The 22,521-nt window shown below is 54.9% G+C and overlaps 1 protein-coding gene across 4 annotated transcripts in view; it reads left to right on the forward strand.

Moving 5' to 3' along the window:
* CSNK1D (casein kinase 1 delta) overlaps positions 1-22,521 on the forward strand; it is a 33,798-nt gene that overhangs the window by 10,460 nt on the left and 817 nt on the right. For 2 of the 4 annotated variants that reach the window (XM_045774869.2, XM_045774872.2), the window contains exons 3-8: positions 9,926-10,074; positions 10,513-10,741; positions 11,151-11,321; positions 11,676-11,824; positions 13,418-13,589; positions 14,155-14,294. In XM_045774869.2, coding sequence (XP_045630825.1) covers positions 9,926-10,074; positions 10,513-10,741; positions 11,151-11,321; positions 11,676-11,824; positions 13,418-13,589; positions 14,155-14,294 — 1,010 coding nt within the window. Of the gene's footprint in view, positions 1-9,925; positions 10,075-10,512; positions 10,742-11,150; positions 11,322-11,675; positions 11,825-13,417; positions 13,590-14,154; positions 14,295-17,244; positions 17,310-18,472; positions 18,977-22,521 lie in introns of those variants that run through there. The other 2 variants (XM_045774871.2, XM_045774870.2) reach the window with 2 other exon arrangements.

Genomic DNA, 22,521 nt, shown 5'->3' on the forward strand with positions numbered 1-22,521 from the left:
CCCAGGGTCCTGGGATCGAGCCCCACATCAGGCTGCTCCGCTGGGAGCCTGCTTCTTCCTCTCCCACTCCCCCTACCTGTGTTTCATCTGATGCTGGCTGTGTGTCTCTCTCTCTGTCAAATTGTCAAATAAATAAGTTAAATCTTGAAAGAAAGAAAGGAAGGAAAGGGAAAGGGAAGGGAAGGGAAGGAAAGGAAAGTTTCACAGTAGCCAAGAGTGTATGTAATACATGGGGATCGATACTAAATTGAAGGCCTGTTGCTCCCTCCTGCTAGAGAGGCGGCAGGATCCCCTCAGTGCCCCGTGCCAGTCCCAGTGCACTCTGGGGGAGAAGCCACGGTCCAGAGTTTGCCCCCGACATCCCTGCCTAGTTTGTTTCTAAGTTTTTGTTTTTCTGTCACCCTGTAAGAAATTTTTTAAAGATCCAGTGACCTTGTCTAGAAACGTTTGGCATTTTGTTTACAGTTGTTTTAGGTTTCAGTTGCCGAAAGCTTTGTGAAAGTTTGTATTTGCATTAATGTCAAATATTGGAACTTCTCATAAGTAGAAATGAAAACCATTTGCCTGTCTCCTAGTTTTTCACCCCCAAGCATAGATTTTGGTATCTTTGGGCTCCATCAGGTGTTGAGAACTACACATAGTGATGCCAGGCGACCCATTTCCCACCCGAATGGCACGTGGGTAGGGGCAGCATGCTGGTTGCCACTGCTCTCGCCCGCGGGCCTTGCTTGCTCCTGCATGGGCCCAGCAGCGGCATGCATTTTCAGATTTCTGATCTTGCTGGCCCCAGGGTAGCAGTCTGGATAGGCAGTGGGAACATGCTTGTGAATAGCTTTATAGATCATTGCTTCCTGGGGTCTCATCACTCGATTTTCCAGACATCTGCTCAGGACAAAGCAGGCCACGCAGAAAGCTTAGCATCTTCTGGCCAGAGAACTCTAAGAGCAGGGCGCTCTGCCTTTACTGCATTGTACCTGCTCCCTGATGCTGGGGTGACAAGACATGCTAGTATCAACCGCTAGGAAAAAAAGGTGCCGCCGTTGGAACACCCCATCAGTGTAAACAGACATTGTGAGTCCTTGATGTGCGTCTGCCCGACAGACGCCACATGTGGGTCTACGCAGTATGCTCTTTACGTACCGTACGACTTGACTTTGGACCCCGCATGCTCCCGAGATGCCCCTGTGCTGACACGGCTGCGTGTTGCTGACGTGGCTGCTGTTTAGTAACCTCACGTCTCTGTAAGCAGTCTTCTCTCCTGCTTCTGGCATCTGGCTCTTGGGGACGCTGCCTCGATGGCACCCAGACATATTTTCTGGTGCACAGCCCGAGAGTGGAATTGTGTTTCGTGGAGCAGGCAAGTGTCTTGACTACAGGATGACATCAGACACTGCACATGCTTGCAGGGCCATGTCCCACCTGCCTGGCTTTGGGCTTCTCTTAGAGCCACATCCTCTTTGGTCTTGTCCTCACCATTCCTCTGTAGCGTGGCATGGGGTGTCTTTGCTAGCACAGAAGACAAGGGGGAGCATTAAAAAATAAGGGCGTCTCTTTTGTCACTGTATTTTCCGAGGGGAAGGGAAAGGGTCGGTGCGTGTGTTACACGGTGGTAGCAGATCCAGCCATCTCATCCGTTCTCCAGGGACGGGGTCACTGAACCCAGGGGCTCAGCCTCCTGCAGTTCAGGAGCAGGGGGAGGGAGCTTGGGAGAGGGCGGACAGGCACATGCTTCCCTCCTCTCCCTCCTTCCCCAGAAATTCAAGATTCCACACAAAGCTTCGGTTTCCTGCACTAAACATGAAGTTACATTCATCCACATCCTACTAAACAGTCTTGTGGCCCTTTTGATGTGCGTGTCCTGTACCTTCACGGATGCCCATGAGTGGCTTGGAGGTCCAGTCATCTTCCCTTCTTTGTCTCCCAGCCCCCACCCTTGCACATCTTCCCTAGGATTAGACACTGAAGTAGGTTTGATCCATCTAAATACAGCAGTGTGTCTGGCCTGAATCGTGTCAAAGAACAGTTTTGACTCGGGAGTTGGGAACAAGGGATGGAGTATTTCTGGCTTCTTCAGAATTTTGCACAGATCATTTAAGAATTGTGACGCCCCAGAAATTCAGTGTAAGGGTGTGTGAGCTTTTTGGGGGGAGTGGGGAGATAGAGGAAGGAATAGGGTGGGAGTCAAGTTTTTAGGACAGAGGATCTGGCCCAAAATAGGAAATAGGGGAAGGGGGCACCAAGAAAAGATGGCTCAAGACACCCCCCCAACACATACACACATACTTCAAGAAGGGGTCCCTCAAGCCTGTGTTTCAGATTTTCTGCCTGGTGCAGAGCCTTTTGTCAGATCCTCTGGCTGTTTTTCTCAGTAGGAAAAAAAAGTTGGTAAACAATAAAAGCCCAGAAGAGCATGGAGAAAGACCAGCTCATTATATTTATACAAGCCCGGCTGCATGTCGATCACCCAGCCGGCAGCTTGTGAGTCCAGTGGGCCCAGCAGACACAGCGATCCAAGGGGGCGGCTAGAAACCAGGATGAGGCACAGCTGGTCCAGTGTGCTCCATTGTCCTCCCCACCGTGACACTAACCATGGCTGTGGCAGGGGCAGGATGCTGGCCCTGGAACACCATGGTCTCTGGAAGCCAAGGCAAGAAAACTCAGAATTGTTCAAGGTTAAGGATTTGGGGCTTTGCTTCATGTGGCACCCCAGGGCAGTTCAGGCCCTCTTACAACTTACCATGACCAACTTGAATTTTTTCAGACACACGCGTGAACCCTGTTGTGCTGGTAGACCTGGCCTGAGCCAGTAAAGGATTTGGTAGGTGAAGGGAGCGCATGTCCTGAGATTCAACGAGTAGGAGTCCTTCATCACTGGTCTAGACCAGCCTCCCCCAGATGTGGCTTCCCCTCAGCACCTTCTCCTGACCGCTGCACACCACCTTTCTTGTTCATATGAATTTGAGTCTTCTAGGAGGGAGAGATCGAGTCACGGGGCAGCCCCGGTAAAAGTGAGGTGGTTCCTGTGCACTCCAAATAGTTGTTCTGCACCCTGGGGAGACGGCTTTTTCCTGCCTCACGGTCCTGCGGCTGCTGCTGACCCCCCGGGAAACGTCTCTTTGCCCCGAGAACCCAGTGCACAATAGGGCATCACGCAGAAATACACGAGAACATAAAACCAGAATGCTTACATCAAGAGTGAAGTTAGAATGCACAAGATCTATGATTTGTACATGGCCAGGGTAGTTGGAGTCCTGAGAACGTGGGGCCCAGGGCACAGTTCTTTGGGACAGTGAGAAGCAACATGTGTCCTGGAGTGATGGCTGTGAGCTTACAGCAGTGGGTGTGCCTCTATGGCCACAGCCATGCTTCTGCCCTCCCTCCACCCAACCCGAGGAAGCCTGCCTGGCCTCTGAGAGAGTCCTCATGGTGCGCCACGCCATGATGTGCCCTTGGGTGGATGCCCCAGTTTCTCCATCCCTCCACCAGTTTGCGGCATTCCAAACAAAGATGCTGTAAACGTTGTGTAGGTATTTGGGTGGACATTTATTTCCTTTTCTCATGGGTGAGTGTCTAGGAGTGGAACAGCTGAATCAGAAGTAGGTGAATGTTTTCCTTTTTAACAGACGGCCAACTGCTTTCCAGGTGGCTGTCCTGTTAACATCCCCGCCAGCAGTAACGGCTTTGGTGGGTGGTGTCCGTCAGACAGTTTATCCGTGTCATCTGGGTATTGAAATTACTGGCATAAAGCTGTTCGTGATATTTCTCCATTAGCCTTTTCGTAGATGTAGGGTCTGCAGTTGTCGGTATTGCTAATTTGTGTCTTCTCTTCTTTCCTAATCAGTCTGATTAGAGGTGTATCAAAAATCTTTTCAAAGAACATGTTTTGATTTCAGTAGTTTTTGTCTTTGTTTCTTTGTGTCCTGTTTCATTGATTACTGCTGTGATCATTTTTTTTTTCATCTGTTCGGGTTTAATTTCCTATTTTCTGAGATCATTGATCTGTCTTTTCTAATACAGGCGTTTTGTTGCTATAAATTTCCCGCAGGTGCTCCTAGAGCATGTCTCATAAACCCTGATGTGTTGTGTTTTCATTTTCATTTAGTTCAGAAAGCTTTCTAATTCCCCTTCTGGTCTCTCCCTGATCTGTGGGTTATTTTGAAGTATATTATGAAGCTTCCAAATATTTGGGGGTTTTCCAGAGAGCACTCTTGTTATTTCTGACTGAATTCCATTGTCATCTGAGAACATACTTTGTTCAACTTGAATCCTTTTAACTCTGGGCCTGTTTTATGTCCATTGTGGGGTCTGTCTTGCTAACTGCCCTGTGTGTGCTAGAGGAGAGAGTGCTGGCTGCCCGAGGGGATGTTGAGGACACTGTCAGGTTGTGTGTTTGTCGGTCTGCTTGCGGTTTTGCTTCATGTGTTTCAGCTGTCCGCTGCATGGACATGCGGAGTTGGTACGTTCTCCTGACGAGTTGATGCCTTTATCCTTATGAAATAACAGGTACATCCCCAGAAGCGCTCTCCACAGCCCACTGCGTCCCACGTGGACCCAGCTCTTGTGCACCCTTCTTTCTAAAGTTGGTGTCCTGTGCTGTCCTTCTCACAACCCGTTTTTGTGTAAAGGGCCCTTGTTTCTATCTAGTCTGAGAAAGTGTGCCTTATTTGGGGTGTTGAGAGGATTTATACTTGATGTGGTTCCTGACAGGCCAGGTTTTGGTTGACCATCTTGCAGCTGGTTTTTGTCTCCCTCCTCCTTTGCCTTCTTTTTGATTACAAGTATTTTATTTACATTTTTTAAAATTTATTTAAGATTTTATTTATTTGTCAGAGAGAGAGAGCACAAGCAGGGGCAGTGGCGGGCAGAGGAGAAGCAGGCTCCCCACTGAGCAAGGAGCCCGACGTGGGGCTTGATCTCGGGACCCGGAGATCATGACTTGAGCCGAAGGCAGATGCTTAACCAACGGCACTACCCAGGCGTCCCTTTGTTTACATTTCTTAATGGTTTTTCTTATGATTTGCACCTCTGCTGGCTCACTAACGCTCTCCTTGTTACCTTAGTGACTGAGTTAGGGTTTATCACGTGCATCTGTGTAACAAACCCTCTCGTGTCCTTGCCATACTCTGCACTTGGTACAGGGCAGATGGGCCTGTGACAGTGCTGGGTTCCCCGCTACCAGCCTCTGTGATACTGTCCTGCAGCACAGACATTTGCATAGTACACACCTGTATTGCATTGTTATTTTTGTTTAAACAGTCCTATCTTTTAAAGGGATTTAAGTGATTTTTTAAAATCTTACATGTGAACTCTTGTTATTTCCAGTGCTTTCCATCCTTTTGTGTGGGCCCACACTTCGTCTGGCATCACTGCCTTCTGCCGGAGGGTGGCCTTTCCCATACGTAGCAGTGCAGGTCTGCTGCTGATGGATTCTTCCAACTTTTTTTATCTGCAAATCTTATTTGGCTTGGCTTTCTGAGGTTGGTGTCCTCAGTACTTGAAAGATGGTGCCCTACTGTGCTCTTAAGTGCCTGGTTTCTGATGAAAAGTCTGCAGCCATCCTGGCCTTTGTCCTCTTCATGTGATGTGGATTTTTTTCCCCGGGCTGCTTTCAAGATGCTCTCTCTGTCACTCATTTTGAGTGATTTGATTAGCAGATATGGACACTTATGTGATGTTCTTTATGGCTCTTGTGTGTGGGGTCCCCTGAGCTTATATCTGTAGGTTTGTTGTCTCCATCCAGCTACGTCCAACATCATCTCTGTCCCCCTCCTCCATCTTTCCTGGGGTCTTCGGTGATATAGATATGAGGTAGCTTGTAGGTGGCTCTTGCTGCTTTTCCAGTAGTTTCTATTGCTGTGCCTTCGAGTCACGCGTCTTTTCTTCTGCACTGTCTGATCTCAGACACTGTAGTTCTCATCTCTAAAAGTTGGATTTGAGTCTTTTATAAATCTTCCTTGTGTAGCTTTTTTGACATGGAATATAATTAGAATTTATAATAACTTTTATTCAGATTTATTTATTTATTTTTAGAGAGAGCACATGGAGGGGAGAGGAGCAGAGGGGGGAGAGAGAGAGTCTCCAGCAGGCTCCCTGCTGAATGCAGAGCCAGACACAGGGCTCCATCCCACGACCAAGATCATGACCTGAGCCGAAATCAAGAGTCAGACACTTCACCGACTGAGCCCCCCACTTACCCCTATAAGACTCCTGTTGTCCTTCTCTGCGAACTCCACGTCTGAGCCAGTTTCAGTTGATGGACCGTTCTCAGTGTGGATGTTTTCTGCTTCTTTGCCTCCTGGTAATGTTTGGATGCCAAATTTTAGGAGTTTTACTTGCTGGCATGCTTGGTGTTTTACTCTTGTTGCTCACGTTCTTCTCCGTGTAGTTACAGGGGACGAAGTCAGGTTACTTCATCTGTTCAGTTTTTACATCTCTGCTGGCAGTCGAGGCGGGGGCGGGGGGGCAGCCCTGTGGCCCACGCGGCTTGTGTCCTCTCTCAGGCCTGAGTGTCGTTCATTGCCTCTCCTGTTCAGTGTCTTAGAAACCACTTTTCCATATGTTCTGTGTTTTGTTAAGTCTTCTGGTTTTTGCGGATGTGGGGGTAAATTGGGCTCCCATTACTCCATCTTGGTTGATATTGAGTAACTTTTAAACTCTTAAAAGATAATAATAGTATTTATTTCTGACCCAGGGTTTCTTATACCAAAAACATTACTCATAATGGAAAAGATTGATATGTTCATCTTTGTTAAAATTTCTCATCAAAAGGCTCCAAAAGGGGGGCGCCTGGGTGGCTCAGTCGTTAAGCGTCTGCCTTCAGCTCAGGGCATGATCCCAGCGTTCTGGGATCGAGCCCCGCATTGGGTTCCTCCGCTGGGAGCCTGCTTCCTCCTCTCCCACTCCCCCTGCCTGTGTTCCCTCTTTCGCTGGCTGTCTCTCTCTCTGTCAAATGAATAAATAAAATCTTTAAAAAAAAAAAAAAAAAAAAAAAAGAAGGCTCCAAAAGAAAAAAAAATATGCCTCACATAAAATCAACAATGGTTTAGTACCCAGAATTTTTGAAGAATGGCTATAAATAGACAAAAGACTCCCTGATAGAAAAATTGGCAAAAGACGAGGTTAGACATTTCAGAGAGGAACAGCATGTGGCCAATAAATACAGAAGAAAGTTCCAAATTGAGAGTTCGCTGAGACCTATCTCACACCCACTTGATTGATGAAAAGTCAGTGATCTGGTGGTACTCTTCACCAGCTCACTGCTGGCAGGCGTGTGGAGTGGGCTTTCCGTCTCAGGAGACAAGGTGACATCATCTCATAGGGTCAGATAACTTGTGCTCTGTGTTTGTAGGCATGCGCCTGGGGAAACCGGATGTGAACAAGAATTTTGTGTAGAAGAATTTTCATCCGTGGACATAAATAAGGGTATACTGAGTAGCACCGTTTGCAATAGCAAACTCTGACATTCCAAGTGAAAGAATAGATGAATTGTGATCTGTTCTCCGAGGGGAGTACTATACAGCATGTATAGTTTTAAAAAACGATTTAATACAAACGTAATAAAATTAGGGTGTCTGGGTGGCTCAGTCGGTGAAGCGTCTGCCTTCGGCTCAGGTCATTATTCCAGGGTCCTGGGATCGAGCCCTGCATCAGGCTCCCTGCTCAGCATGGAGTCTGCTTCTCCCTCTACCCTTCCCTCCCTGCTTGTGATCCCCCCCCCAATAAATAAATAAAATCTTTTTTAAAAAAAGAAATATAATAAAACTCAGTTATACTAGTTTCTGGTGTACAGCGTGGTGACTCGACAGGTCTGTGTGTTAACACAGTGCACACGCAACAGGTGTGGTCACCATCTGTCACCATACCATGTTCCTACAGTGTTGTTACCTATGTTCCCTGTGCTGTACGTTTCATCTCAGTGACCTTTTTTTCTCTTTTCTATTTATTTTATAACCGGTAGATTGTGCTCTTAATCCCCTTCACCTATTTTGCCCCACCCCCTTGGCAGCTACCACTTCACTGTCTGTATTTATGAGTCTGTTTTGTTTTTTAGAGTTCACATGTAAGTAAAATTGTGTGGTATTTTTTCTCTTATTTCATTTAGCATCATACCCTCCAATCCATCCTTGTTATCTAAAATGGCAAGATTTCACCCTTTTCTTTGGCTGAGTAGTAAGCATGCACCCTTACTTTATTAAAAGCAAGGGAATGGTAAAGCCCTGGATGGTCATGATGTGGGGAGCACAAAAATGAGAGGAGAGAGGCGTGTAAGAGTAGGCATAGTTAGAAGGAATGTCCTGGGTCTGGGTAGGTGCTGGGCTCCGGACCTTTCCTTCATTCTGCTTTATAACTTAAATGTATTTGTTGAATTTGTTCTCATGAAACATGTAAAATACATTTTTAAGTAATTAATTTTAAAAATGAAAGGGGGTTACCCAGTTGGTATCACAACTTGCTATAAAGCTGAACTAAAAACTTAAGTTTTGGTCAAGGGCCTTAGCCCCCAGCGACCATGGCTAGAGCCCTGTTCGCAAGAGTGAGTGATGTGGGGCTGCAGTATAGACGAGAATATAAGATAGGTACCCACAGGGGGCGCCTGGGTGGCTACTTATGTGAAGTGGCTGCCTTTGGCTCAGGTCATGATCCCAGGGTCCTGGAATCGAGTCCCACATCAGGCTCCCTGCTCAGTGGGGAGTCTGCTTCTCCCTCTCCCACTCCCCTGCTTGTGCGTGTGCGCGCGCGCTCTCTCTCTCTCTCAAAAGATAAATTAAATCTTTAAAAAAGGGAGGGGCACCTGGGTGGCACAGCGGTTAAGCGTCTGCCTTCGGCTCAGGGCGTGATCCCGGCGTTGTGGGATCGAGCCCCACATCAGGCTCCTCTGCTGGAAGCCTGCTGCTTTCTCTCCCACTCCCCCTGCTTGTGTTCCCTCTTTCGCTGGCTGTCTCTCTCTCTCTGTCAAATAAATAAATAAAATCTTAAAAAAAAAAAAAAAGATAGGTACCCACAGTACTGCAGAACAGTGATTAAATGAGTAAATGGGGGGACACCTGGGTGGCCCAGTCGGTTAAGCATCTGCCTTCGGCTTAGGTCATGATCGCAGGGTCCTGGGATCAAGTCCCACATCGGGCTCTTTGCTCAGCGGAGAGTCTGCTTCTCCCTCTGCCTGCTGCTCCCCCTGCTTGTGTGCGCGCCTTCTCTGACAAATAAGTAAATCTTTAAAAAATAAAAATAAATAAGTAAATGGGGAGAAGAGACAAATCTGAGTACTATATATGGATGCTCTGCCCTCAAGAAGTAGAGCGTGACCCCCCACCCCCGACCCCCGGAGTGTAGGCTCCACGTAGTGACGTCCCCCCAGAGAGAACAGTACAAACTCTGGAGAGAATGACCACACCCCGGCCAGGGGTCAGAGTCCCATCCTTGGTGACAAGTCACATTGAGAGCAGGGACCTGACGTTCTGTGACGAGAAGGCCCTTCAGCTCCGTGGTCTTCCTCCCCAGACCCATCACCCAACATCAGACACGTCCTGACAGAGGGACGACCCCAGAACCTCCCTCCCCTGTCCCCCCAAGAATTGCCCGGCCCCCGAAACCAGAGATGGGAGAGACGGCTCAGCCCAGAGGCAGCCTGAGGAGTCGTGAGGACTGGGGCAGAAAGAGGGTGTGACAAGAAAACCAAGGAAACCTGAGCCAAGTGTGGACTTCGGTTCCCAGCAGCGAGCCCAGACTGGTTCCTGATTGGTGACCTGGGCCGAAGGTCAGCAGGAGTCTTTCTTGCATCTGCTCACTCCCCCACCTGGGACACTGGCCTTCCATTCTCTCTCAGTGTCACTTCCAGCTGCGGCCCGCCTGGCTCTTGTCACACAGTGTGTGTCTCGTGTGGTGTGTCCCAGCATGCGAGCACAGGCGTGTTGGGTTTCTCTTGCAGTGGGCATCCCCACCATCCGGTGGTGTGGGGCCGAGGGGGACTACAACGTCATGGTGATGGAGCTATTGGGGCCGAGCCTGGAGGATCTATTCAACTTCTGCTCAAGGAAATTCAGCCTCAAAACTGTCCTGCTGCTCGCTGACCAGATGGTAAGAATCCGTGTTTCTGCGGTGACAGGGAGCCTCGGCCCTCGGCACGTGCTTGGTATGACTTGGCAGTCTTACGGCACATTCAGGTGCTGTTCTCCTTCTGTGCCTGTTAGTGTCCACAGGCGGAGAGTGGGAGTGCATTCACCTTTGCTGCAGGATTGTGACCGTGGGTTGGGTTTGGAGGTGTGCGTGCATTTCCTGGTGGGCCCCTGCAGGAAGGGATGGTCCTGTCAGGCTGCTGTTGGTTGACGGCCCTAACCGGGCGGGTGTGTGGAAGATGGTCCATTCAGCATCCTTCCCTGGTTGTGGAGTTACTCTGCTCTGGCCAAGGGCCGCAGGACATGCAGCTGAGGGCACAGCCCTCACTCTGCCAAGCAGTTGCTTTTGCCAAGACTGCTGCTGGGATTTAATCTCTAGTCATTACTTCCCTAACTACAGATTAGTCGCATCGAATACATTCATTCAAAGAACTTCATCCACCGAGATGTGAAGCCAGATAACTTTCTCATGGGGCTGGGGAAGAAGGGCAACCTGGTCTACATCATCGATTTTGGGCTGGCCAAGAAGTACCGGGACGCCAGGACCCACCAGCACATCCCCTACCGTGAGAACAAAAACCTCACTGGGACGGCGCGGTATGCCTCCATCAACACGCATCTTGGAATCGGTGAGCCCGTGGGTGGTGGGGTCTCTTGTGCCCCCAGTCACTAGGCTGCCTTGGGCATGGCCATCTCTTAGGGAAAGGCCAGCCTCTTGGGGGACCCTGGGAGTGGTCAGCATGTTTGGCATGGAGGCTGTCATCAGACCTCTGTAGCACAGAACTCTCTGAACTCTCGAAAACCCTTTGTGAGGTGTGGGGGCAGGTAAATGGTTGGGCTTTCTGATAGTCCCTGTAACATCAGTGTCACTCATTCAGGGGTGTGAGTTTCCCAAGGGCACACTGAAACAAAGAATCCAAGAATATTTTTCCGTTGTTTTAAAAGTTCATTTCCACAGTCAAGAGTGTGCCTGGGGTCTTGGCTTTGTGGCTGCAGACGCACACATACTGTCCTTGACCCATTTCCCATCTTTTCCAGAACAATCTCGAAGAGATGACCTGGAGTCACTGGGCTATGTGCTCATGTACTTCAATCTGGGCTCTCTGCCCTGGCAGGGGCTGAAGGCAGCCACCAAGAGGCAGAAGTACGAGCGGATCAGCGAGAAGAAGATGTCCACCCCCATCGAAGTGCTGTGTAAAAGCTATCCCTGTGCGTGTCCTTGAGGGCAGGCGTCGGGCCGGCCCACGATCTCAGGGTGGGGGTGAGGGGGCACTGGGAGGCTGTGTCCTTGAGCTGGTGGCAGCCTTCTGTCCCTGCTGTTCCTTTACCTTCTGGGGACCATGTCGCATGGAGTTGTCCTTGTTCCTATGGAGAAATGCCGCAGGGGAGACCAGGCTGTGCTCTGTGGTACCGGCTTTTCCTAAGCGTCGGTTCCTCCCAGTGTGACCAGTGTTTGAGATGCCGTGTTTCACGTCCTAAGTGTGTGGCCGCGGATGGTGGCAGACATGTCGACGGACACCCGGTCGGGTATAGCTAGTTAGCGCTGAGTGTCTTGTCTTACAGCTGAGTTTGCCACGTACCTGAATTTCTGCCGCTCCTTGCGTTTTGACGACAAGCCTGACTACTCCTACCTGAGGCAGCTCTTCAGGAATCTCTTCCACCGCCAGGGCTTCTCCTATGACTACGTGTTCGACTGGAACATGCTCAAATTTGTAAGTGTGCTGCCGGCTCTTTTACTTCTCAGCCAGAGGCCTCTGCCACCGCACTGGGGGGCCGAGGGTACCTGCGATGGCTGTGGCCTAGGTGGGGTCCACCCCAGGCAGGAGGTTCTGAGAAGCAAGATCCCCGTCAAGGGAGAGCAAAGGCAGCACCACGTCGGCACCAGGCCCCCTGGAGGCGGCAGAGTGGGTCTCCCAAGTGCAGGTCTGCCTGGAACCACGGCTCTTACTGGAATGATAAACTTTTATTTGGAAGGTACTTCTGTGATTGCTGTCACCATGGCTAAGAGCGCCATGGTTTTGACTGCCTGTGGTGGGAGGCGTGGCTCCAGAGTGTGTGTCATGCAGGGGGGTATGGCCAAGGCCAAGGGCTCCAGCCAGGTGGGGTGACCTTTTGCCCTTCCTCCCTCTGACCCGGCTGTGCGGGTGAGCGAGCAGGGTGGGTGCCTGGAGAGGTGCTAGGCTGTGGTTGACTTTGCTGCCAGGCTTGTTAAGCGGGTGCAGGTGTTCGCGTACGTACTGAACTTGAGCTTTGATGTTTTGTTCTGTAAACCTGCTGCTCATCCGTGAGTCTCTTCATGAGTCTAGTTAATTAATTTTCAGACACTGTTGCTGGAAACTTCCAGGGTTTTTTGGAACTTCTGCTTCGTTTTTCATTACAAATTTGTTCTATTTAGTTAGCTTAGAACAGAAATTGGAACCTTTCCAGGGTGAGAAGGTCTGATGGAGGAGCAGAACCTCTTCTTCAGAGGGCATAAGACAGGAAGGCTTGTCCTGGGGCTTTGCAGGTGCCCCTCAGTGGGCTGGCTCAGGACGTGCGACCACCGATCGCCCAGAGTCTGGGCAACCTTCCGGCGTCATCCCCCTCCCGACGGGACTGGCCACCTTTCTCTGGGCAGGGCTGAAGAATGAATCATCTCAGCTTTGCAGTGTGCGCGTGGTGGGACAAGCACTCGGCTCTGCGCGGCTGGGAAGCTGCCACGGGCGGTGTGGGGCACAAGTGGGTGCGGCTACATCAGGAAAACTTAACTTGTAGAAATGATGGTGGCTGGATTTGGCTCGTGGGCTGCAGTTCGCAGACTGTTAGGTGCTGTTCACTGGAACGTGGCGGCTGTCGTGCCCCCACTCGTCTGGGTCGTACTTGCTCAAAGTAGAGATGGCTGTGGTGTCCATCACGCGGGACCTTCCACAGCAGACCTGGCTGCGTGCGTTCTTGTCATGTGTGCCCTGGCCCACATCCGCCCTAGGGCCAGCCGGCTGGGCCCCACGTGCCTGTTGGATCCCCTGGATGCCAGCACCTTGGGCCCGCCGCTGACCTGAGCTCATACGATTTCCCATCCCTGTGTGGATGCTCACAGGGAAAGGTCACCCAGTTGCCATCAGAGTTTGGGGTTCAGGAGTGTTGGGAAGACCTTGTCTGCGCACTCACAGGGCCAAGGGGCAGGCCGCTGTCCTAGAGAGGGAGAGGCCTCATCTCAGCTGGCTACATTGCTGTGGATGGCTTCTCTGGCAGTGGGACAGCCAGGGCCTGTGGGTTGTTGTCCCCCAGATCCCGTTCACTCTGGTCTTACCCTGTTTCCTTTGCAGGGAGCCAGCCGGGCTGCTGATGACGCTGAGCGGGAGCGCCGGGACCGAGAGGAGCGGCTGAGGCACTCCCGAAACCCAGCCGCCCGCGGCCTCCCCTCCACGGCCTCTGGCCGCCTACGGGGCACCCAGGAAGTGGCTCCTCCCACCCCCCTCACCCCTACCTCACACACTGGTGAGTGGGCTGGCACCATGTCTCCCCAGCAGGCACTGGGGGTTTCTGGTTTGTGTGTTGGCTGCTCTGGCTGTTGGAGCTGCGGGGCCCCATGCGGGCTCCAGGTGGGCAGAGCTCGTGGGCGAGGCTGTATGCGTCCGGTCCTGGTAGACTCTGGTTTCTGAGGATTGGCCGGCCGGGGCATGTCTGTTTCTCTTTCTCCGTTGTTTCTCTTGTGACACGGATTGCTCCCTGGGAGCCTCTCAGTCCCCACCCCTCCATCACCTCTGTGAGCGGCATCGTAAGTAGGGAGGCCTCGGGCTGCCCTCCTGCTGGACTCCTGGTGCTTTGCTCCTGGGAAAGTCCACCTGGAGCCAGGACACTGGCATCCTTGAGTGCTCCGTGGGCCCTGCCCACCACTGCTGTGCAAGCCAGCCAGGGGTCAGCCTCCTGTTGCCGCCCCGTACATCTGGTGGCGTGTAGCGGCACCCACTCCTCTGTGTACTGGATGCTGAGGAGAGGCCCCCTCACGCTGGGTCAGGGGACTGCCCTGAGCCCTCACCATCACCCCTGTCTCCCCCTCCAGCTAACACCTCTCCTCGGCCCGTGTCCGGTGTGGAACGAGAGCGGAAAGTGAGTATGCGGCTGCACCGCGGCGCCCCTGTCAACATCTCGTCCTCCGATCTCACGGGCCGGCAAGACACCTCCCGCATGTCCACCTCACAGGTACGCGCACCGCGCGGGTACGCACTCTGGGCTCGCCAAGTTCAGGCCACTGTGGGCCTCGGGCCTCTCTGTGTCTGGGCTGCTCTTAGGGCGCCAAGCAGAGTGGGGTGCGGGTGTTGAAGGGCTTCTTCCTTCCTTCCTTCTTTCCTTTCTCCCCCATTCCTGAGTTTTAGCTGGGGAGGGACACTCTGCCCCTCGCTGCTGTGTGGCCCTCTGGTTGGGAGCCTGAGGTGGGCTGTGCGGATGAAGGGCTTGGCTCCCCGACCATGCCGGTGCAGGTGGTGGGGTTTTTTCTCTTTTGCTGCTGTCCTCGCGGTCCCGGCCCCCTCCCGGAGCCAGCCTTGGAGGCTGGGCCGTCTTCCTGTGCAGACTGGAAATGTCGGGCCTGCTCATACTGCATGTTTGTCGTGGGCACACATAGCCTGTGGGGGGATTGCTGGTGGCCCTGTAAGTTTGTGTGGATGAGCCTGTTGGAGCCTGGCGCCAGGCAATGTGCCGCGAGTAAGCGTTCCTCTCTTCTGAAGTCCCTGCCCGCTTATCTTCTTTATGACGAGGCAGGTGTCCTCAGGGAAGTGGCTGGGTCACGCGGTTTCCTTCTCTCACGTCCTCCTCTTCCTTCTCTGGCTTTGGTGCCGTGGCTCTTCTGCATTTGCTCACGTGTCCTCCACAGATGAGCTCTTGACACACAGGGATGTTCTTCCTCGCGTAGCTTCCAAGGGCCCTCTTCTGTGCGTGGCAGCGGGTCAGAGGGCATTTCTTCTGCTTCTGCAAGGGTCCGCGGGGTGCCTGTGCCCCATGGTTATCTGCTGGGTGGGCAGGCACTGGTTTCAGGAACGCACTGGAAGCCAGTGTTCTGGGCTGTGCACTCAGGCAGCACCCCTCTGGGTCAGCGTGACACCTCTCGTGGACGAGTTAGCACTGGGCCCTGCTGTCGGCATGCGCTTGGTGCTGGGCATAGCTTGTTGGCAAATGGTGGGTGGAGCACGTTGGTTAGGAGAGCACAGGGTCTGTGAGAACTGCCCAGAAGCTCAGTTCTGCGGCGTTGTCTTGGCCTTCCGGCAGAGGAGCAAAGCGTGCCCAGGCAGAAAGAGTGCTCCTGACCTTTTATTTTAATCAAGTGAATGCGTAGTTTCACTATAAACACTTCTGGTAGTCTGCCAGAAGAGAGACTAAGGGTGCAGGTAGTTTGTATTGTGGGGCTCAAGGAGTCTGGCCAGGGTCACGAGATTGGGCCCCTTATGGCTCCCAGCCCCCAGTCCTACCCGCAGGACACAGAAAGGGCTACAGGCTTCTTCCCACAGGCCCTGGAATCCATGAGTCAGCAGCCAGGAGCAGGTCCTGGGCAGTGTGTGCCCACGCGTGGCCGAGAGCCCAGGCATGCACTGGGGCCCTGGACACCCCAGGCAGGGACAGCCGGGCTCTGTGGCTGTCACGGGCTCTGTCTGAACTCAGGATCCAGATTTGGGGCCTCCACCAGCGGAGATGAAGGGATGGGGCAAACCTAATTCTCTCTGAGGGAAAAGAAAGTATCTGGAGGGTTTGGGACCACTGAGGGAAATGAAAGGGCCAGAGAGCCTGCGACCGCTGGGTCTGAGCCCAGCTTCTCCTCCGGCGTGGCCAGCCTCAGCCTGCACGCCGCCGCAAGAGCCTTCCCGTGAAGTCTTCCTTAGCTGAGGCGAGCTTGCAACTGGGAGTCCTGCGTCTTTATTCTTCTTTTTGCTTTCTGTGTGAAGAAGCGATGGGCTGGACAGCAGGGAGGAGCCTCCAGAGATGTGATTCGGGGGTGTTTCCCACTCTGAAAGGAGCACTGGTCACCCTAGGGGGTTTCTTAGGGTCTTCATGTTGAGGACACGGCCCTTGGGGGTGTGTCCCCGATGCATCCACATCCCAGGGATGGCTCCCTTCTTTGGGTTTTCCTGATCACCCACCAGCACTCGCTCTTAGCAGACTCTAAGCAAGGGGCTGACCCCCATGTCTGCCCCAGTGGTTTGGAAGTTCCAGAGCGAGGGGAGCTACTCCAGCTTCTACGGTTCTGTAGGTTCCGTTCGCACTTTCCCCCAAAGACAGTGGGGTGAAGGTAGAACCAGTGATACTTCTGTTGCACGAGGGTGGCCCCGCCCTCCTGGGGCTGAGGCCGCATCCCGCCAGCTTCCCCTGGGGCTGCTGTTTCTCTCTCGGTTCTTTGTGCACTTGGAGGGGATGTTGCATCTTGAGCAGATGTACCAAGTCCAAGGAAGTAGTTCATTTTCAGCAAGAAGGTGCTCGAGCCACCGGCCAGCCTGTGGGAGGACCTTCTGACTCTGCGGGCGGGCGTGGGGGAGGGCCGTGGACCGCTGTGTTCTTGGTTCTGACCCCTCAGCCGTGGCACACGCAGACTTCGCGGGAGGGTGGCTGCTCCTTGCCCCAGCTTCTTTCTTGAGGGCGGCTCCTGCTGGACCGCAGTCCCCACACTGCCGACCCAGGGTGTGCGTCTGGCTTCTCAGCCAGAGCAGCCTGGAGCCCAGAGAGCATCTGGTCAGTGAACCTACTGCAGGTTTTTCTCTCTGAGAAGAAAAGGCCTTCTGGGTCCAGTGCTCTTAGTAGAATGGGACCCAGTCTCTGAGCCAGTCACTCCTTCTGGTTTGTTTGTTTGCATTCATGCTCCCAAAACAAGGCCTGCAGCCCCTTGGTCTTCTAGGGGCCAGTAGAGGGGATGCCATCCAGATGTCAGGTTTGCTCACTGCCTGAGGACTGAACAGGGGTCCGCCTGGCCCCTCGTTGGCCTCATCAGCCGATCAGCCTCGAGGAGCAGCAGCGGCTGCGCTCGTTCGGGGGCCACTCGCCAGGTTCCTGGGGCCCCTTGTGAGGCGGCATGGCCGGTGGTGGACCTGGCCGAAGCGAAGTGAGGAAGGCCACAGTGCTGGTTGCCAGCAGAGCCCTTACCAACAGCTCTCTTTTCCCCCCACCTCAGAATAGCATTCCTTTCGAACACCACGGCAAGTAGCTGCACGTCTCCCCGTTGGAAGGCAGCACTGGGTGAGTGTGCTCATGTCGGGTCTTGTGAGGCAGCAGGCGCCGGGCGGGCGGGCGCTGACCACCCCTGCGTCCACCACGGGCTGCGCAGGTGGGACTGGGCTTGCATGCCAGGTGCTGCAGGGAGAGCGAGGTCCCTCCGCCCGGTGCTTTTCCTCGTGTGGATTCCAGAGCAGCCGTGCTCGGTCGCCCTGTCTGGGGGTGAGCTGACCGGAGAGTATCCGAATGGGGCGGCCCCAGGACCCTGCCCACTGTTAGCTGGCTGTTGGCCCTGTGGCGGTCTCGAGAGTCCGGGGCCCATGGTGGGAGCAGGAGCCTAGGGTTCTGCACTTACGCCTGGCTCCAGTGGTCCCAGGACCCTCGAGCCGCCCGTCCCGGGGTCCATTGTGCGGGGCGTGTGTCGTATCGTGCTCAGCTGAGCGGGCCGTGCTTGGTGGGGGCTCTTGCGCTCTTGCTGCGGGAGTCTCCTGGTGGTCTCTGCCGCCCTGGCTTTGTCACTCTCTTCTTTCGCATTATTTCTGTCCTCGTTTGTTTTTCTTTTCGAGCTCGGTCTCTGCTCAGCGTCCCATCCGTGCTGCCGTCTGTATTAACCCGTCAGCCACAGCCGCCTGCTCCCCTGCCGTTGGCGCATGGCTGGGTGTCCAAGCCAGGCTCCCTCCGGTCGGCGGTGCTGCGGCTCCTCCCGGTCAGGGCTTGCCGCTGCTGGGCTCCGCGCCGCTGGGAGACAGCCACAGTTCCAGGGTGACTGTGTTCTCGCACACCTCGATAGGAGCTGCTTTTCATGCCTCCCCCCACGGGGAGCCCCAGGGCCCACACAGCACCTGGTTCCCGCTTTCAAAACACCAGGTTACTTTCCAGGAAGGAGTGCTGGGAGCGAGTACCTCTTCCAGCTTGGGCTCTGTCTGGTCCGATCGTTCTTGGGCTTCTAGCTCCATGGCCACCCGGCCTCCTTGCTTGCATGCCTCTTCCTCCTTCCCCATCTTCCTGTCACTCGTTCTGCTGAGCACGTGTCCTGGCCGCGGAGGGGCCATCCAGAGTGGCTGGGGCTCACGCGTCCGGAGTAGGGCTGGGCAACATCTATGTCCCCTCGCCGTCACTGGTGTTTTGTGCCCGAGCCCGACCCACCGGCCTCATGCTGACCTTCTCCTGTGCTTTGGCTCCGACAGATTCCCGGTCGGGTGGCTTCCAGTGGTCTTCAGTCTGTGGTGCACCGATGAGAACTCTCCTTTTTGCTGTGAAGGGCAGACAATGCATGGCTGATCTACTCTGTTACAATGGCTTTACTAGTGACACGCCCCCCGGTCTAGAACCGAAATGTTAACACCGGGAGCTCTCCAGGCCGCCCACCCAGCGACGCCCGTGGGGGAAACAAAACACAAACTAAACCGGACAGACTCCAAAGCGCTGCCGTCACAGGGGCTGCACCGAGGGCCCCCCACGTGGACTCGGTTGTCACGGGCTGGGAAGAAAAGCAGAGTGTGAGAGACAATTGCAGAGAGAACCAAACTCCCGCTCCAGAGCCTTTCGGTTCCCCTCCAGTGGCGGTGCGCCCTGCTCCCTGACGAGCCTACTGTAACCACCGATCTTCTACTTGGTTAAGACAGTTTTGTATCATTTTGCTAAAAATTACTGGCTTAAATCTGTGTAAAGAAATCTGTCTTTTTATTGTTTCTTTCTCGTCTGTTTTTGCGGTCTTAAAACCGATGTTGACTTTAACGAGCCCTGGAACAAGGCTGGCGTGGAGTTTCTGTGTAGGGCAGAGCGAGTCAGGGAGCAGAGCGCGCGCGGGCGCCCGTCCTCTGCTTTGTGGTCCCTTTGTTGTGTGGTCCGCTGTGGAGAAGGCTTTTCTCACCGGAAGTGCTGTCCCGTGTAGACGTGTGTAAGTGACGTGTGTGCGTCTGTGCGTGTGCTGTGTGCCGTGTGTCCTGTGGCCTCATTACGCTGGTTTTGGCTGTCACTGTCCCTTCCCCACCTACACCAGAATGCCTACGTGACGCGACGTGGTCCTCAGAGCAGTTAGCGGGCGCGGCGCACCTGAGTTCCCCGGACGCGGCGAGAAGGAAGCCGAGCATGGAAGACCTCGGGAGCCAAGGCTTTTTGCGTGGGCGTTGCTGGTCCCTGAGGAGCGGATTTCGAACTGAGAGACATCGGGCCCCTCCTTTGGGGTCACGTGTGGTTATTTTGGTGATGGTGTTGCCTAAGTGTCTTTGAATTGGGGAAATTTTCTAAACCGACTGTAAATGTGATCAGTGTAGATTGACCCTCGAAGTGTGTTAACGCTGTGTGCTCAGAACCGAGGATGTGGCCGTCTGCGCTGTGCCAGGCTTAACCACAGCGGCCTCGGGCCCAAGGGGATCCACCCTGAGGTGCCAAGAAGCTGGCGACTCAGACTGGTTGTCCAGGAGGGTGTGGCGTCACGTGCTTCCTTCCACCACCTTCATTGGGATACAGCGAACCCCACAGGGGTCAAGAAGCAGGGTGGGGCTGAGTCTTGCAAGGAAGACCCTCTTGGCGCCGCTGGGTTCCTGGTGGTTTTCCAGGACGCTCCCTCATTTTGTAGCAGGCAGCGGCACCAGACGGTGGTGGCAACCAGTAGCCAGGAGCCCTCCCCCCGCCGTGGGAAACAAGGTGCAATAATCTGTATTTGTGGGTACGTCCACCTCTCCTCCTGTCACCCTGTTGCAGAGTGCTCTGTTGGAGACTGGGGCACTTGCAGCACGTGAGGGGCCTAGAGGCGTCCGTGTCTGTCTTCCCCCTTCTGTCCCCTGGGGCCCCTAGCACAGGAGCACTGGTCCCCAGACGCCCTGACTAGTGTGTGTTGACGGCACAGAGCGCGACTGTTGGCTGCTTGGTGAGTCCCGAGCGGGCTGCTCTGTGTTTTGGGGTGCAGGGACTTGGCCAGGTGGGGCTGTTTCTGGGAGTGCAGTGCGAGCCCAGGCGGGTCAGGGCGGGCTGGGGGCCTTTGTTGTGACCTAGTGCCCTCTTCAGAGGCGGGCCTGCCCCTGGGGGCACGGTGTTAGCAGCCACAGCCGCGATGGAGTGCCGGAGACCTCTAGGGCTGGCCTTCCCTCGCTCCGCATCTGGGCTTCGACCTGAAATGGCTGGACTGTGTTGGAGAGGTGGGCCCAAACCCTGGGCCTCAGCTGTGCCGGCTGTCCGTCCGTCCGTCCGTCCGTGCACGCTTGCCGCCCTCCCGCTGCAGGAGGTGTAGTCGCGGCGTCTGTGCCACCCTGTGTACTGGCGGCCAGTCTCTGACGCGGCACGTTTGTGTGACCCTTGCATTTACGTGCTTGCCCACCGTGTAAATAATAAACCCGTGATGACTTTTACCTCCCCCCGCCCTGCGCTGCTCTTTATTTCGTAGTCAGGTGTCGCTGTGCGTAGGCTAAGCAGGTGAAAACCGGTCTCCCGAGAAGAGGCGTCTTATGTCTGTCCTTGTGGCCCGGCGGTGCCGTCTGTATAAGTTGGTGGGCACCAGGCCGCAGGGACGGGCTGCCGCTTCCCCAGGTCCCGGAGCTGACACATGTGAAGGCCGTCCACCAGCGCCAGTTCCTCCTCCCCTGCCTTAAGCACCTTCACGGGGCAGGCGCCTGAGCTCCATGGGCCTCGGCGCAGCCCAGAAAGAAGTACCAGTGGCTGCCTTGAGTGTTCTGGGGAGTGAGCAGCGTTCCTGCTGCCATGGACGGGCGTGCCTGGTTCCTGCGAGGCGGCTCCCGGGGGCCCCCTCCCTGACCAAGGGGCTCCGGCCTGTCAGCCCCTGTCCCCATGAGGGGCCAGCATACATGCCCTGCGCCTGAGGCTCTGCTGTTGTCTGCCCGTCCTCACCCCCTACCCCCAGCTCCGTGGCCCCCGGGTGGGCTCATCCCTTTGTTGCCTTGGCTTCCCTCTCCCACTGGAGCTATTGAAGCCCCCATGAGCCCCAGACCCCGCTGAGCAAGGGGCTGGCCCTGTGTGTGCCCGAGGAGCCAGCAGCTCTGGGCCTGTGTGCTGTAATCTTCCTGCCCCACGGTCCTTGGTGCCTGGGGGTGTTCTGGAGGGTGTGGGCCCTGAGTCCCTGCCCTTGGGCTCAGGCCCTCTCCTTCCTGCCACTGGCTGAGCCCAGTGGGCTCTGAGGTTCTAGAATAGGGCTGGGCTCTTCCTTGGCCCTCAGCCCTTCTCACTTAGCGGCCAGCGTTGGGAAGGCAGCATTCGGACTCCTTGCTGCTCACCCCACCTGCCAACCCTTGCACCCAGCCAAAGTGCCGGTGACACGAGCCCTGAGCTGCCCTTCCCTGTTCTGCCGGGAGGGGGCTGCAGGCAGGACGGGGGGCCACCCCCCTGCCTTCTGCCCAGAGCGTGCCTGTCCTGTTCCTTGGTCCCTCGGTGCTAGGAGACGCGTACTGGCTGCCCCATTTTCCTGACCCAGGGTCCAGCCCCTGGGCACATGGCGGGCTCCGCGCTCAGGAGGGTGTGCTGCCCCGGCCATGTCCAGGCCTCACCCCTGCCCAGAGGGCTGTTTGGAGCTCCTCCTGGAAACCCCTACACCCTGTTTCTGTCCTGTTCCTAGCTCCGTCTGGTGGGCCCTCTGGAAGCAGCACCCTCTCTGCTCTGCACCTGTACAGGTGTGTTTGAGGTCCCAGAGGAGCATGTTCCGGGGTCTGCATCCTCAAGGCCATGGTTTAGATGCTGGGAAGGACTGGACAGCCCTTCACAACCCCCACTAGTGGGCCCCTGCTGGTCCTGGGCAACAGCCTCCCGAAACATCACTGGCAGATCTCCCGGGGACCCCCAGTTTGGGGCCCACATGTGTGCCAGGGTCTTCCTCACACAGGCCCCTCCCAACTGTGTGTATGTGGCAGGTGCCCCCAGGTCTGACCAGGCTAGGGCCAGCAGCCCGGGGTGGTCAGGGTGGTGTGTGTGCACCCTGCGAGGAGGGGGCTGGGCACAGGCATCTGCGTCCCTCGGAAGGGTGGGCTTCGGGGGTGCCGGCCACAAGCCGCCTTTGGCACGGATGTCTGGAGGGTGAAGGACAGCCCCATCCATGGCCCCCCGAGTGCTGACTGTCCTCCTGGACTCCTGTGAGGGAGGAGGCCTCAGCCCTAGGTAGCCACAGCTTCCTGAGGACAGCAAGCTTCCTTTTTCTTATGTCAGGCCCACCGGAAACATGTGGAACCAAAACCTAGGCAGACAAGACTGCCTGCTCACCCCTGGGCCTTGAACCCCAGCCTCCAGTGTG

The sequence above is a fragment of the Ursus americanus genome, chromosome 23 (genome assembly GCF_024610735.1).
Source record: "Ursus americanus isolate L20-20 chromosome 23, mUrsAme1.1.p, whole genome shotgun sequence".
NCBI lineage: Eukaryota > Metazoa > Chordata > Mammalia > Carnivora > Ursidae > Ursus > Ursus americanus.